This window comes from Anastrepha ludens, chromosome 5, assembly GCF_028408465.1.
Source record: "Anastrepha ludens isolate Willacy chromosome 5, idAnaLude1.1, whole genome shotgun sequence".
In the NCBI taxonomy this organism is placed as follows: domain Eukaryota; kingdom Metazoa; phylum Arthropoda; class Insecta; order Diptera; family Tephritidae; genus Anastrepha; species Anastrepha ludens.
The window spans coordinates 59,376,183-59,390,514 of record NC_071501.1 but is presented as its reverse complement, the minus strand read 5'-3'; the positions used below and the strand labels follow the sequence as shown (position 1 = coordinate 59,390,514).

General features: G+C 35.8%; 1 protein-coding gene across 2 annotated transcripts; it reads left to right on the top strand.

Moving 5' to 3' along the window:
• Positions 1 to 436: 436 nt before the first annotated feature.
• Positions 437 to 13,900, top strand: LOC128862856 (cullin-3). 2 transcript variants are annotated; one of them, XM_054101639.1, is made up of 12 exons: positions 437 to 649; positions 888 to 1,277; positions 3,465 to 3,848; positions 3,911 to 4,174; positions 4,231 to 4,728; positions 8,461 to 8,631; positions 8,693 to 8,863; positions 8,925 to 9,039; positions 9,165 to 9,316; positions 9,383 to 9,606; positions 12,565 to 12,703; positions 12,771 to 13,900. In XM_054101639.1, the coding sequence occupies exons 2-12, from the start codon at positions 1,218 to 1,220 to the stop codon at positions 12,921 to 12,923; spliced, it is 2,331 nt and encodes a 776-aa protein (XP_053957614.1). In that variant the 5' UTR covers positions 437 to 649; positions 888 to 1,217; the 3' UTR covers positions 12,924 to 13,900. The 2 variants fall into 2 exon arrangements, with proteins under 2 accessions (XP_053957614.1, XP_053957613.1); XM_054101638.1 differs by lacking the exons at positions 437 to 649; positions 888 to 1,277 and adding an exon at positions 2,452 to 3,356.
• The last annotated feature ends 432 nt before the right edge of the window (positions 13,901 to 14,332 follow it).

The following is a 14,332-nucleotide window of genomic DNA, read 5'->3' as shown; positions in this document are numbered from 1 at the left end:
TACTTTTTTTGTGAGTTCTCAATCAATATACTTATTTTATATTTTCTAATAAATACCATTAACAGTCGCACTCAATCACATCATTCACATTCTCTTTATTTGGGTCCCTAAATTGCCATTTTTTTTTAATTTCTCTCAACTGTCAATCTCTGTTCACAGATTTTGACATTTTTGGGACTAAAAGCAAAGAAACAAATAATATAATGCTGTTGCCGATAGCCCTGGTAGCTAGAGCTTTTATCTTAGATTAATCTATAATTTTAATTATATTTTAATAAATAATAATAATAATAATAATGCTGTTGTTGGTTTCACTCTACTACCTGTCCATGTGTCTTAATTTAATCCGCTCGAAAATTATAAAACGGCAACGCTGCCTTTGATGAATTATTTGTACACCGATATTCGCATTCATTTTCTGATCTTTCGTTTTTTCTTCTTTATGGTCATTTTTGCAGCATAAGCAGCACATATTTAGTATTTCGGTAATTGTAATTATATGTTAATAATTAACTAAATCGCAAACAAAAATATTACTTCGAGAGATATAAAGAATTTCACAGAAAGCAAATAGCATTGTATACAAGGAACTAAATTTTCTTCGACTTCCTTTGTGTATACATATGTCATAATTGCGGAGCTATTGATGGTAAAATATGGTCAACATATATGGTGTTTATCATTATTCTTGTCATAATATATAAAAAATTAAGTGTAAAATTTGTGTCATTAATCGTGTAAGACTGTTGTGCACCAAAAAATGCGTGTAATGTTAATTCGACGTACTTCTTATTTTCTGCATACCGTATACATGTTTTTCTTCTACAGCTTTAATGTCACATCATTTTCCGTCATAGAAGTAAATAAACTTTTCCTTTATTTTACAGCCAAATACACTGTGGATATATTAAAATATAGAATAAAGCTTTCAGCTATTAAAAATAAAACAAAAACGTAATCAATGCTGTGTGCAGTGAAGTCTATAACTTGAAATGATTTGCTGATATCACTACTGCAGAAAAAAGCAGTTTGGAAAAATCCATACTTTACAGTGTTTTGGACTGAAATTATTTTAAATAAAAATTCCATCAAAAGTTCAATAATAGCCTGAAGTGTGTTGTTATACATCTGCTAACGAGTTCGTCGGCCAAGGATCACGTTCCTATTGGGTTGTTTAGAGGGAAAAAGTGGAGGAAAATTGTCGTCGTATACAGAACATGAATTTAAGGGGCACCGCTCCCAAGAAGGAGGGAAAGATGCGGATTCGCGCTTTTCCGGTAAGTGGCTTAAAAATTTTAATTAGTGTAGAAGATTACTAATAGTTGATTGGGCTTTCGTCGGTTCCATATACTGCGAATCTATACAAGGTGATATCGGTTCATCAGCTGATTATCAAATTGACAGTATTTTTATCTTTTTTCACTCTTGTGCTGCATCTAAAATTTTACAATATTCGACCAAATTGTCGAACTGGTTGAATTTATATCACCTTGTATAGATTAGCATTGGTTAATATAGTACCTATTTGGTTTATATATGTTTCTATTATACATAGCTTGTTTTAGTTTTGTGTCTCTTTGTTATTGTTAAATTTATCTAGGATAGGCGGGATACTCTCTTTTGTTTTCATGGTATTATTATTTACTTGAGTTTGATGTGGATGTAGTATATGTATGTACAAGAATAAATAAACCAAGTTCTCTACCACATTTGTTTAGGGATAATAAATATATTATGTTTTATATGTATTAGGCATCTTTTCGCCAAGCGTTAGTAAGTGGCGAAGAGCAGTGCTGGAATTAAGCTGCCTAAAATTAGATTTGTTTGTAAAATAGTGAGTTACACCAGTTTTATGAGGTATAACCATACTCGCTAGTGGCGAATCTTGCTCAAAAGCTTTGTTGTTGCTTCCACATGAAAATGCTTCGTCAAGTGAGCCCAGAAGAGAAATAGCGAATAAGAGAGGTCCATTAATCGAAAAATCCTGTTCCTTCGTCCTGTAGCCCGATCGTGCCATTACTACGTATTGTATTGCGGCGAGTATTAGAGAAGAGGAGTATTACTGAGAAATTGTGGACATATGGAATGAACTAGGTGTTAGGCGTTGAATGAGCTTCCAATTTTTGGTGTACGACTTGATTTTATTGTATGGCTATTTATGCTGCCTTCGACGCCTTGAAAAATATTTTAAAGACAAAATCACTCTAAAGTTGGTATTAGTCAAATGCTATTACAAAAAAATGTCTATCATTTGATGTCTTATGGCTGTGGCTACCTCCGATTTACTAAAACGGATTTGCACCAAATATGTCTTATTTCCTTATGTTGGCTCTCGCTACCTAATTGATTCAGCTTTCCAAGTTAACTGCGTTTTTTACGTCAAAACAAAATCTATTGTCTTTGGAAAAAATTGAATTTTTCAAGAAGTTAAGAAAGAAAAATTATTATTTGTGAAAAACATCATCCGTTTAAAATTTGTTAAATTTAACAAAGAGAAGAGATTAAGTTAGGGCTCCGATTGAATCCTAATACTGAAGAGAATTCTACTAATCAAAGTCTGATAAAAGATCGGATAATCCTAACTTTATCTTTTACTGAATTATCCACAGTGGAAGCTTTGGAAACGGATTCAAGAAGTATAAAAGTGTAAAAAAACTGATGCTGTACAAAGCGGAAGTTTTTGAAAAAAATTAATAAAAGAAAATAAGGAAGCAGTTTAGAGAAAGACCAACAATGTTTAAACTCTAATAAAAATCTAAACCAATGATTGAGAAAAATAGATACAAGAGACAACGACGTCGTTTTGAGGGGAGTAGGCAAATCACAATATCCCGCATACATTGCAGTAGTATCCAAACATAAATTGTACTGAACATTATTAAATTAAGAAAACTTATCAACGAATTGCGATATACCTATAATTTGTAAAAGTTATTTGCCGTTCTTAATTCAGTCGTTCGTCATACTATTACCACTTGAAGGAAAGCGGCAAACCAATGCCCAAGGATAATAAATCAGGAGCACAGGAACGTCAAAAGAGTTTACTATTTACAAACAGCCACAACAGCCATTCGTCTAGCAGTTCTGCTAATGGTGGTCGCTATCGCAAATTTTTTGTACGTGGCCGCACAACAGTGGGGGCACAGGGTTCAACTGCAGCCAACAGTAGCGCACGTGAGCAATGCTGCACTCTAAAACCATCGGTACAATACGCTGGTGCGACAAGTAACAGCCTCCTAAACAGCGGAACTGTTTGCAGGGTATCCGCTGACGTAAATTCTAAGGATCAAAAACTGTACGAGTTTCAACGGAAATTTCCTCTTTGGCTGCCTGAATACCAAACAAATGCTTTCAATGTTAGCTTCACAATGTCTTTAGTTTTCCCCCGTTTTTCTACTAATATGCCACGTTTGAATATTTATTTTCGTTTTCTTACGTACACTTATTTCTGTAATTGTTCACAGGCCTCCATGGATGAAAAATATGTAGAAGCAATTTGGGCAAGCTTAAAAAATGCTATACAGGAGATACAGAAGAAAAATAACTCTGGCCTATCGTTTGAACAATTATACCGCAATGCATACAACATGGTGCTTCATAAGCATGGCAATCGTCTCTATTATGGATTGCGTGAAGTGGTGTCCGAACATTTAGAGCATAAAGTTCGCCAGGATGTGCTTGAAAGTTTACACAACAATTTTCTTCCAAAGCTGAATCAAGCGTGGAATGACCACCAAACGTCCATGGTGATGATACGTGATATTTTAATGTACATGGATCGTGTTTATGTACAGCAACGCGAAGTGGATAACGTATACAATTTAGGCCTGATATTATTCAGAGATCAGGTATGGTTGATATAATATTGGAAGACAAATTGTCTAAAATTAAAAAAATATATCTATTATAGATTGTTCGTTATACGGAGATTCAAAAGGCTCTACGAGAAACATTGCTAGGTATGGTTATGGACGAGAGGAGTGGGGAAGCCATTAATCATTTAGCTATTAAAAATGCCTGTCAAATGCTTATGTCATTGGGAATCAATACACGCTCCGTTTATGAGGATGATTTTGAAAAACCGTTTCTTGCGCAATCTGCATCCTTTTACAAGTTCGAATCGCATAAATTCCTTAACGAAAATAATGCTGGTGTTTACATTAAAAAAGTTGAGGTAACTTTTATTATTTTATCTTTAAAAATTTTTGGAAAAAATCTAACGTTTTTTAGGCCCGAATACAAGAAGAATCTGCTCGCGCAACATTATATTTAGACAAAGATACGGAACCGCGTATAGTTAAAGTTGTTGAAGATGAACTTATTAAGAAACATATGCGTACCATTGTTGAAATGGAAAATTCCGGTGTTGTTTACATGATTAAAAATTCAAAAACAGAGGATCTTGCATGTACCTACAAACTATTTTCTCGCCTAAAAGAGGAAGGTCTCAAAGTTATTGCTGATACTATGTCTTCGTATTTGCGCGAACAGGGCCGAATATTAGTAAAAGAAGAAGAAAATGGCAATACCAATCCAATAACTTTTGTACAGAATTTGCTCGATTTAAAAGATCGGTTTGATCGGTTTTTGCATCATTCTTTTAACAACGATCGATTATTCAAAAACGTTATTTCCGCAGACTTTGAGCATTTTTTAAATTTGAACCAAAAATCTCCGGAATATCTTTCATTATTTATAGACGATAAACTTAAAAAAGGCGGCAAAGGTGTAAGTATTATTCTTCTTATATGTATATAATCAGAGGCTGGGCGAGATTCCGACCGAAAAGCTTTTTAAGTAAAAAAAAAAAAAAATAGCTAGAAACATTTTAACAGCCTTACTTAATATCACTAAACAACATGAACTGAATTCATACTCAGTCTTCTTTGTCTATCTTTCTTGCTAAGCCCAATGTCGAGCATTCATTTTAATTTGGTATTTAGAATTGATCTGTCTGACTATGTATTTCGATCTCATGATTCAATAATAAAAGGTTTGCTCAGTAAGCAGCTTTCTCATTCTCTCTTGACAAATCGGCTCCCTTAGCAAGACACTGGGTTGTTAACTCTAGAAATTTTTAGCAAAAGTGGAAGAAATGTAAAATTTGTAGGAAAAACATTTCGTTTTCAAAAGCATGTATAAGCACTTGCTCGGTATGTGAATAACCAAGACGATATGGAAAACATACTGACATACAGCTTAAATCAGGATATCACAAAGCATTTGAGTCCAATGCCTTTCAAATACAGGTGGGGGAAGTACTTACTACGTTAGTTTAAAGATACATAAGTTACCAACAAGAGCTCATTTAGCAATATGTAACTAATCATAGCCTCCTGATGGCAGATGGCTTTTTATGAGGAACTATTTCATGACAGAAATACACTCGGAGGTGTGCTATTGCCTGTCGAGGAGCCTCTGCTACTACAAACATTTTCTATCATTTGGTGTTTCATGCCCGTGGTAGTTTGTTAAGTAGTTAGGAATGAATAATCGCGACTTGGGGGTCAAAACTCCAAACTTGCGTGGGCATAGCATAGTAAAGCAAGGCGCAAGGAATTCATTAGGGCCATACTGCTTAGGTAATATAATAGCTTTATATTGGTAAAACTTCGCAACTTCGTGATCAGCTTTCAATTTAAAAATTAATTCACAAAATATCAATTTGGGTTTAACTTAATAACATTTTTTTTTAATATCATTCCTGGCAATTTCTGTTTGTACCTGTTATAATTTAAGTAAAAAGAAAACGTTTTTTGCTACCATTTTTACCAAGAAGGTATTTAATTTTTCCACTTTCTACGCCCTTATTAAATGCGACCTTTTGTAAGGGAGTGTCAAAATTCCAATGTCACAAGTGAGCAAACCTTTAATAATTGAATCATGTTTCGATCTATCGTATTTTATAGGCCTGCATGTTATAAAACTTCAATGTGACAAGGTTTCAATAACAGTACACCTTCAAACCCGTTTTTGTATGTCTTTTTAATAAAATAAATTACACTTTCTCTTGGGCTCAATAGGCAATTTCATGGGGATCGAAATAGAATTTATAATTTACTTCTTAATATTATAAGTCGTGTCCAAGTGAGATCGGTGATCGACAAGGTGATAGAGTTTTTTGGCATCCCATTGGGAGCATACAAAGCAAAAGTCCACAGCTTTGATAAATATTTCGATTCTAAGCAGATCTAGTCTATCTGTAACATAGTCCAAACAAAATTTCTTTCAAACGATGTTTTAAGCATTTAATATAACCTTTTGCAAAATTATAAAAACACCACCCATATATTCATACATTTTGACAAGCTACTTATTTATTTTTTAATTTAAAATGAATTTTTATAAAAATATAATATATTCCGTAACAAAGTCCATAATACTCCAAGTTTTAAACATTGCACGAGATTTATAAAAATGTTCAGCAAAATTTCAAAGCTGTAGCGACTCCACGTGTTGCAACATCAGCGGAAGACGCAGTTAATTTTTTTCCTAAAATTTTTTTATCAGGAAATTTTTTTTTTATTTTCAACCGATATACCTATATGTATGGCTCATGAAGCTATAATTAAAGGTTATGTAAGATGTCTAAGTTTCACCCTGTGTCAGTATTCTTGAGCTACTTAATAAATCCGTAATGTTCTCCTTGAAAAGCTACTTTTTATTTCCGAGCAAATTCTAAAGAAAAAGTACTCAAAAGTATAGAAATGAAAACTTTTGCTAAACAAGTTAGCAGACCACATTTGTATGTCGCACTAATATATTTTTAAGTCGCCAAAGGGGATGAACCGCCACGTTCCTTTAAATTCTTAATTGGTGCGTCGACCAAGACGGATGGGATAACCGATGGCTTTTTGGGTTTAGCTGCCTTAACCTTTTTGGCAGAAACTTTCTTCTCAGCAATAGTAGCAGCAGTAGCTACTGGGGAGCTTACATCCACAACAGCAACTGAACCAGACATCTTTATTTACATAAAATAAAACCGCGTTATGAAGTTCGTTCGTTTTTTAGCCATTGTTGATTCACTCGAGCTTTTTGAGACGATGCCGGGTATTGTTGAAAAGTCCATGGTTTGCCACCAAAATGCTTGTCTGCTCACGGCTTCAAAGCAACTTCCAGACTACTTTCCCGATAATATTTTGCATTTACCCTGACGCCAGGCTCGATGAAAACGATTGGAGAGCGCCCATCTGCGGTTATAGCGGCTTAAACCACTACCTGCGGCGGGTGCTTCCTCCTGGGGGTCAATAGATGACTCAAATTCTCGTATGAACGGTCAGTCAAATAAATCCTATCGATTTGAGAGTTTACGAATTGCTTAATTTGAAAAATTTTCTCGTCAGAAAACACAATGTTCGGAAATTGACCGCTTTCGCTCTCTCAAGTCTGACTTGTTGCTGCTTTAGTGTGAGATCATGCGTCTTTTGGATCTACGGTCAGATATTTTCAGTTCTTTCGCCATTTGATTGGCACTTCGTCGGGACTTTGCTCAAGGCGCTTCTTCAGTTTTTGAACCATTTCACGTGACGTGGCTGTCTTTGGATGACCACGTCCATGACTTTTCGCGATGCTACCAGTATCTCTGTTACGAGTAATGGTGTGATAGACAAAAACTTTATATACTTTAAGGTGTTCGAGCTCGCGAACAATCGCTGGTCGTGATTTTCCAGCCAAATATAATGCAATCACACTATTACGTTTGAAATCTATTACTGATTTTTTGTCACGTTTACTCTCGGCAAAATGCTTCCAATACTCTGGACTGTTATTTAGTCAACTAACAGATAGCTGATGTCCGCGCATTTCGATTGCCGGACCCTGTAAATAAATAAGTTGGTACTACAAAAATTTCGGAATATGATTGCTATTAGATAACTCACACGGCGGTTAAGAAGAAGAACGGAAACTACATTATTATAAAAAATAGTTAAAAAATAAATATATAAATAGTCAAACTTGTCAATATGTAGTGCTTTTATAATTTTGCGACGGGGTGTATATATTTCGAGTATTACTCAAGTCGTAGCATTATTTTTCGGAATATCTGAACTACAGGAAGAGCTACAGTTTTTCTAGAAAAATGTATTTTCAAGCTGATTAGACATTTCCGGACTATAAATAAAAAATTTCAGAACATCTTCACTATACCGCTTGTTAGCGGGTACAGTTTAATGTGTTAAGATGTGTCCTTCGTAAGAATCAAATCGATCCATAAATACGGTTTGTAGAATATATGGACCACAGTGACATCCAGCGTGTCTTATTTCTTCAAAAATATATTTTTAAGTAGTAAAGAGAAATTTTTAGTATGCACCAAATGGGATAATACGAAAATGACCCTAGCGCCACCTTACGGATCCAAAAGATCGCAATTTTCATGTTTCAGCTTAGGAGTCTATAATATACGACCAAATTTTACGTTTGTATATAAGATGCCAATCATATAGTAACCAATTTTAGATGAGCGAACAAGAAATCGAAACAATATTGGATAAAACAATGGTTCTTTTCCGATTTCTTTTGGAGAAGGATGTTTTTGAGCGCTATTATAAAACACATTTAGCCAAACGCCTGTTGCTAAATAAATCAGTCTCAGATGATTTCGAAAAAAATATGATATCAAAATTAAAGGTAAAATTTTATAAAATTTGCTCTATATTCGGAAGTTGAATTTGTTTTTCATAATTTTCAGACTGAGTGTGGATGTCAATTTACCTCAAAACTAGAAGGAATGTTCAAGGATATGTCCGTGTCAAATACCATAATGGAAGAATTTAAGAACTATGTAAATATTCACAATTTATCACTATCGGGCGTTGAATTAACAGTGCGAATATTAACTACTGGATTTTGGCCTACTCAGGTGTGTTCAAAAATTTAATCAATCAGTTCTGTTTTATTCGAATATATCTTAAAAAATTTAGACGGCAACACCTAACTGCAACATACCATCAGCGCCCCGTGAAGCATTTGAAATATTCAAGAAGTTTTATTTGGATAAGCATTCGGGCAGGCAGTTAACATTACAACCACAAATGGGTAAAACTGAACTGTTTTTTGTTATTTGTTTTCTTTGAGTATGGTCAAGCTGCCAATATATATGCAGTTCTGCTTTACTTGCAATAGTATTAAAATTTAAAGTCAATTATCTTTACATTCAATAGGCACCGCTTATATTAATGCTGTGTTTTATGGCCGCAAGGTTGATAGTGATAAAGATAAAGACGGTCCCAGCTCAAGCATGTCCTCCAGCACAAATGGCTGCACGGCGCCAACAAATACTCGTAAACACATACTGCAAGTGTCAACGTATCAGGTATTTAAATTTTTCAATATACTCGTATTTCGTGATATAAATTCCGTTTACACAATACATCTTTAGATGTGTGTTTTAATGCTGTTTAACAATCGTGATGTGCTAACTTATGAGGACATACAACAAGAAACTGATATCCCTGAACGTGAATTGGTGCGCGCACTTCAGTCGCTGTCCATGGGTAAACCTGCACAGCGATTACTTGTGCGAAACTCAAAAACGAAGACAAAAGATATCGACCCCACAGATGAGTTTTATGTAAATGATGCATTCGTTTCTAAATTTCACAGGTAAGATCGTACTATATTATTAACTGAAACTTGTATAAATAGTCTTAGAGTAAATCAGAATAACATAAAACAACTTACAACAACACCTAAATTTTTCAAACCTTTGAACGTTTTTATGTTATATTGTAAGTTATTAATGCCAAGTGCTTGGAAGAAATAAGCCAATGAGTGCTATGACACAGAAAAAAATATGTTCTTGTTTTGGGAGCTTACTTTAAATAAATGCATAACATATCACCCATTTGCTGGAAGATCATATTCCAAAAACCATCATATAAAGAAAACCAGCTTTCAGCATCCCGTAGTAAAAAAGGCACATTTTCTTCTAATGATATACTCGTATTAGTGTTGATGTTGTGACAACTTGCAAATGCCTGCTTTGAAGGGTGAAGCTATCAGCCCCTGTTGTTTGCATCATACAATGGGAGATCCTTGAAACGAGCAGTCTCGACGGATTAGGTCTAAAGGGAGGGGGTGTTAGATGAGGGGCGTGCATGTAAATAGGTGTTAGGTGTCATGCGGAATATCTTCACATAGTGCGGATATGTTGAGTATGTAGGTGCCGATTCTGAATAAGTAGGAGTTGAACCTGACACAGTATGTGGAACGTAACTATGCCAGAGTAACGCCGGTCTCACGATTCAGCTGAAACTCTTCGCCTACATTGGGTGTTGATTGGACTCCTATAATGGCATCCAGTGGATGAGAGTTTGTTAAGGTAATGTACTCTCAGTAAATGTCGTTTAAAGCTTGTATTAATTCCGTTAATGTTGTTGTTGTAACATCATAAACATTCCTCAAAAGTGTTTGGGGAAAGCTGATGAAGTGACAATCCTTGGTCGGATATAAATCCAGGTCGTTCCTGTAACGTAGAATCGACTGTCGCGGAAACGTGTTTATTCTGTTGTTGCCCTTTTAGAAGCGGTGAAGTCACCAATCGTCATTGTCAATGTCGTCTAATGACAGACTCAAGAAGCATGCTGTTTCGACGGGATGGGCCCAAAAGGAAAGGGGTGTTAGATGAATGAGTTTAAGGGGTACGTGAATAGGTGGTTAGTATTTTACAGAGTACTTTCACATGCCAGAAATAGGTTGAGGATGCCGGCCGATTCTGAATAGGTTTAACCTGCTACAATATTCGGAACGTAATTGTGCCAAGGTAACGCCGGTCTTGCGAGGCAGCTAAGGCTTTTCATCTGCTATGGGTGGTGGTTAGACTCCAATGGTTGCCTTAAGAGGGGAGGAGTTCATGAAGGTGGTAAGAGACTCGCGATGAATCGCATTTATGGTCTGTCGACATATATATTGGGGAGTTCAGTGGATGACTGTTAAGTCTCGGATCTCGTCAGTGAGGCCAAGGAGGTGTTAACGTAGTTAGGTCTTACACACGTGCCTAGCAGGTGGTTCAGCTCCCAGCAAGTGCCTGCAAGGGTTGTTACTGCGATAGCATCCCAGCGGGAGTTGGTTACTGACCGTGACTTTCCTGAGAGGAACAATTTGTCAGGTCTAAAGCTTCGTCCATTGCTTGTCGCTAGTTTCAGGGGATCAGATGGGCGCGGCACAATTTAGAACCGGCTAACCAATTAAATGTGGCCAGCAACGTTTCTTTGTGTTTGCCTCAAGTGCCATCAGTGTGTTGCGATTTCAGACTTAAGTGGCAATTGCGGTTATATGCACCGAGAAAGAGAGCAAACTATCGCAGATTACGCCCAGTAACTTTTAGACACTGGCTAACGGTATCGAAGGCATTGAATAGGCCCAACGCTACTAGAACTGTTCTCTCGGTGGCTTTGTTTAAGTCTACGTTTTATCTGTTTTTTTATGGCGGTAGGTGCAGGGTACTTTCCCGAAGCCATGTTAATGTGTATTTGGGGTTAGATGTTTCGTGAAGACCGGGAGGGGATGGGCTTTAAGAGCTTTCACTACTGGAAAATGGGGGTGTCGGATATATGGTTCTCCTTCGCTAGCGCCTTTCCTAAGGTTTCAGTAGTGGGATCACTCTTCCTGTTACTAGTGATGTAAGCTACTATATAAATCCGGGTAGTTGCGGTAACGTGGAACCTACAGTTGTGGGAACGAAAAGGGGGCGCTCATCGCTCGGGCCCGACGAAACGCAATGGGATTGTCATTTTGTCTTTGTGCTTGCCGAATCTCCAAATTGACACTCGCCACTCTCGGCAACACTCCTTAATATTGTTTGCGTCGTTCTCATCTTCGCAAAGGTGGTATGGGTGCTTCCTCTTGGTTACTATGCTTGTGTTTTGTATGTGAAGATACATGATATAATTGTGAGCCCAACGGTAAATTCATGTTTTGTTTCGATGCAACTTCATTCGTCGATGTCAACTTTCCGTATAATAACATTTGACCCATCCGTTTCGGAACAAATTTCATGAGGCTCTTTGATGCTTGCCGTAGAGTATATGACTGTTACTAGCACTAATACCAATTTCGAAGCCATCTTGAGGTCGTCTGAGTTGGTCAAAGCACTCCTTGGTTTTGTGTTGCATATGCTGTTTGGCTTCCTATGCATGTTTCAAATCATTGTGGAGTTTTAGAATATACTTTAAGGCGTGGAAATAAAGTTTTCGTATTCTACAATAGCTTTGACGTCATGTTATATATCATCGAAAGGCTAATCAATTGTGTTTTGATGTCCAAACTATTATATGTGAAATGCTCGTTAAATCAACTTAACCAATGGCAAATATGACTGTAACAGAGCGCAGACAGAGAGAGCGCTTTGTGGACCGTCTTTCTTTTCGTAACACCATAGGGAGTAAGCCCCAACTGTCTATTATCCGATCGCGGACTAGTGATATTTTTCTGTAAATGTATATATTATTTTTATTAATTACTTATATGTAATATATATAAAAATGTTTCACTGTGCTGACACTTAACTAACTATGGCCGTCTTCTTCTTGGTCTGTATATCCACGCTGGACGTCATTACAGGGTAAAAATTCAAACAGTTGCCGCAAAAGGAGAGACTGAACCAGAACGCAAAGAAACGCGGGGTAAAGTAGACGAAGATCGCAAACATGAAATTGAAGCAGCTATTGTGCGAATAATGAAAGCAAGAAAACGTTTACCGGTATGTAAAATAATCTAACTTATAAATAGAGTGCACGTATACTTATACATTATTTTTGTTCTTGTAGCACAACTTGCTGGTTTCTGATGTTACATCACAGCTGAAGTCTCGATTCTTACCCTCTCCTGTTTTTATTAAAAAACGAATAGAAGGCCTTATCGAAAGGGAATATTTGGCTAGGACTCCCGAGGATCGAAAAGTTTACATTTATTTGGCATAAGCTCTCATAACCTTAGTTCTATTCTAAAAAGAAAGGCAGAAAGAATAGCGAGAAAGGGTCTTAAAGCAAAGAAATAGAAAATCATTGATACTTAATTATATTGCTGTATAACATCATCGCTACATAACAGAAAAACGCTATCGATACTTTTTATATTCACCTACTCGCCATTTCTAATTTGCGTAAATTTTTGGGATTCGTCTATTACTATCTATAATTTCCATCTTTTGCACACCCAAATTATGCTCTTCACTAATATATTTCACTTCTCAATTTATTATTTTGACTTTTGCCTTAAAGCCTCTTTCTGCAAAATTTCTCTGAGCTTTTTATACCTTCCAACCTAAAAAAAATGATCTAAATCCCTATTGAATACAAAAGTTTTTTTTTTATAATTGCGGTTGATTCGTTTTTTTGTGTGCAAATATCACAAATGTAATTTTCGCGCCGAATCTGTTGCGAGAAACTTGACAGTGGTTCTCTGGTTAACATTGTGGGATTGTGTGACATCGATCTAATTATCAAATAATGTGTATATTTTATGTCTAAATCCAAAAATAAGTTATTGGGTGGGCATAGAAAGAAATTACCACTCTAACCGAAGCGATAAACAGTATCAATTTGAACAAGTCGAACCAGTCGACCACATGAAATCAAAGCCACCGCTCTCCAAAATCTTAATTTATTTCAGTTAGTGGTGTTTTTAAATCTGTTTTATAATAATTAAAGGCATTGAAAAAAATAAAATTTAATCAGACCCGAAGATACAGTACATATAAACATACACAAATTAAAAAATAAAATTAAAAAGATTTTTATTCGTCTCCGTTTCTTCCCTTCAATCACACCAATAGACTTGGGTTGCTTTACTAAATGTGTGCACTGACTTATTTCGCTGTCATACACATGACATGTTTGAAATGTGAAATGATTGAATAATGATACACTTAAATATAACAAAATACAATATATTTTAACTGTGCTTTTTATTTAGTTGGTCCTCAGGTAGAGAGGTCTGTTGTTTTCGTTGAAGCTTGGTGGCCTTCACATCCATTCGGTTGTTTCTGGGTTCGAAACATGATATGTATCATCAAATCATAGAAAAAGTATTTTTTAATAGTGATCGCTCTTTCTTACTGATGACAAACTCATAAAAAATTATCTGTCATTCAGCGACGACTCTTCTATATACATATAAGGCAACATCAAGCCACAAATAACTGATATATGTATAAACATGTATAATTTGTGAACGTTTTTATTTCTTAACGGCGTGTTAATATTTATATCAATGGATAGCTATTGATGAAAGGATTCTAAAAATATAAGTAGATATTTGTGTTGAAGTATGGTTGGGCCTGTATATTCACAAATTGGGTAAACACTGTTTAATGGGCTTTGTGGAATAA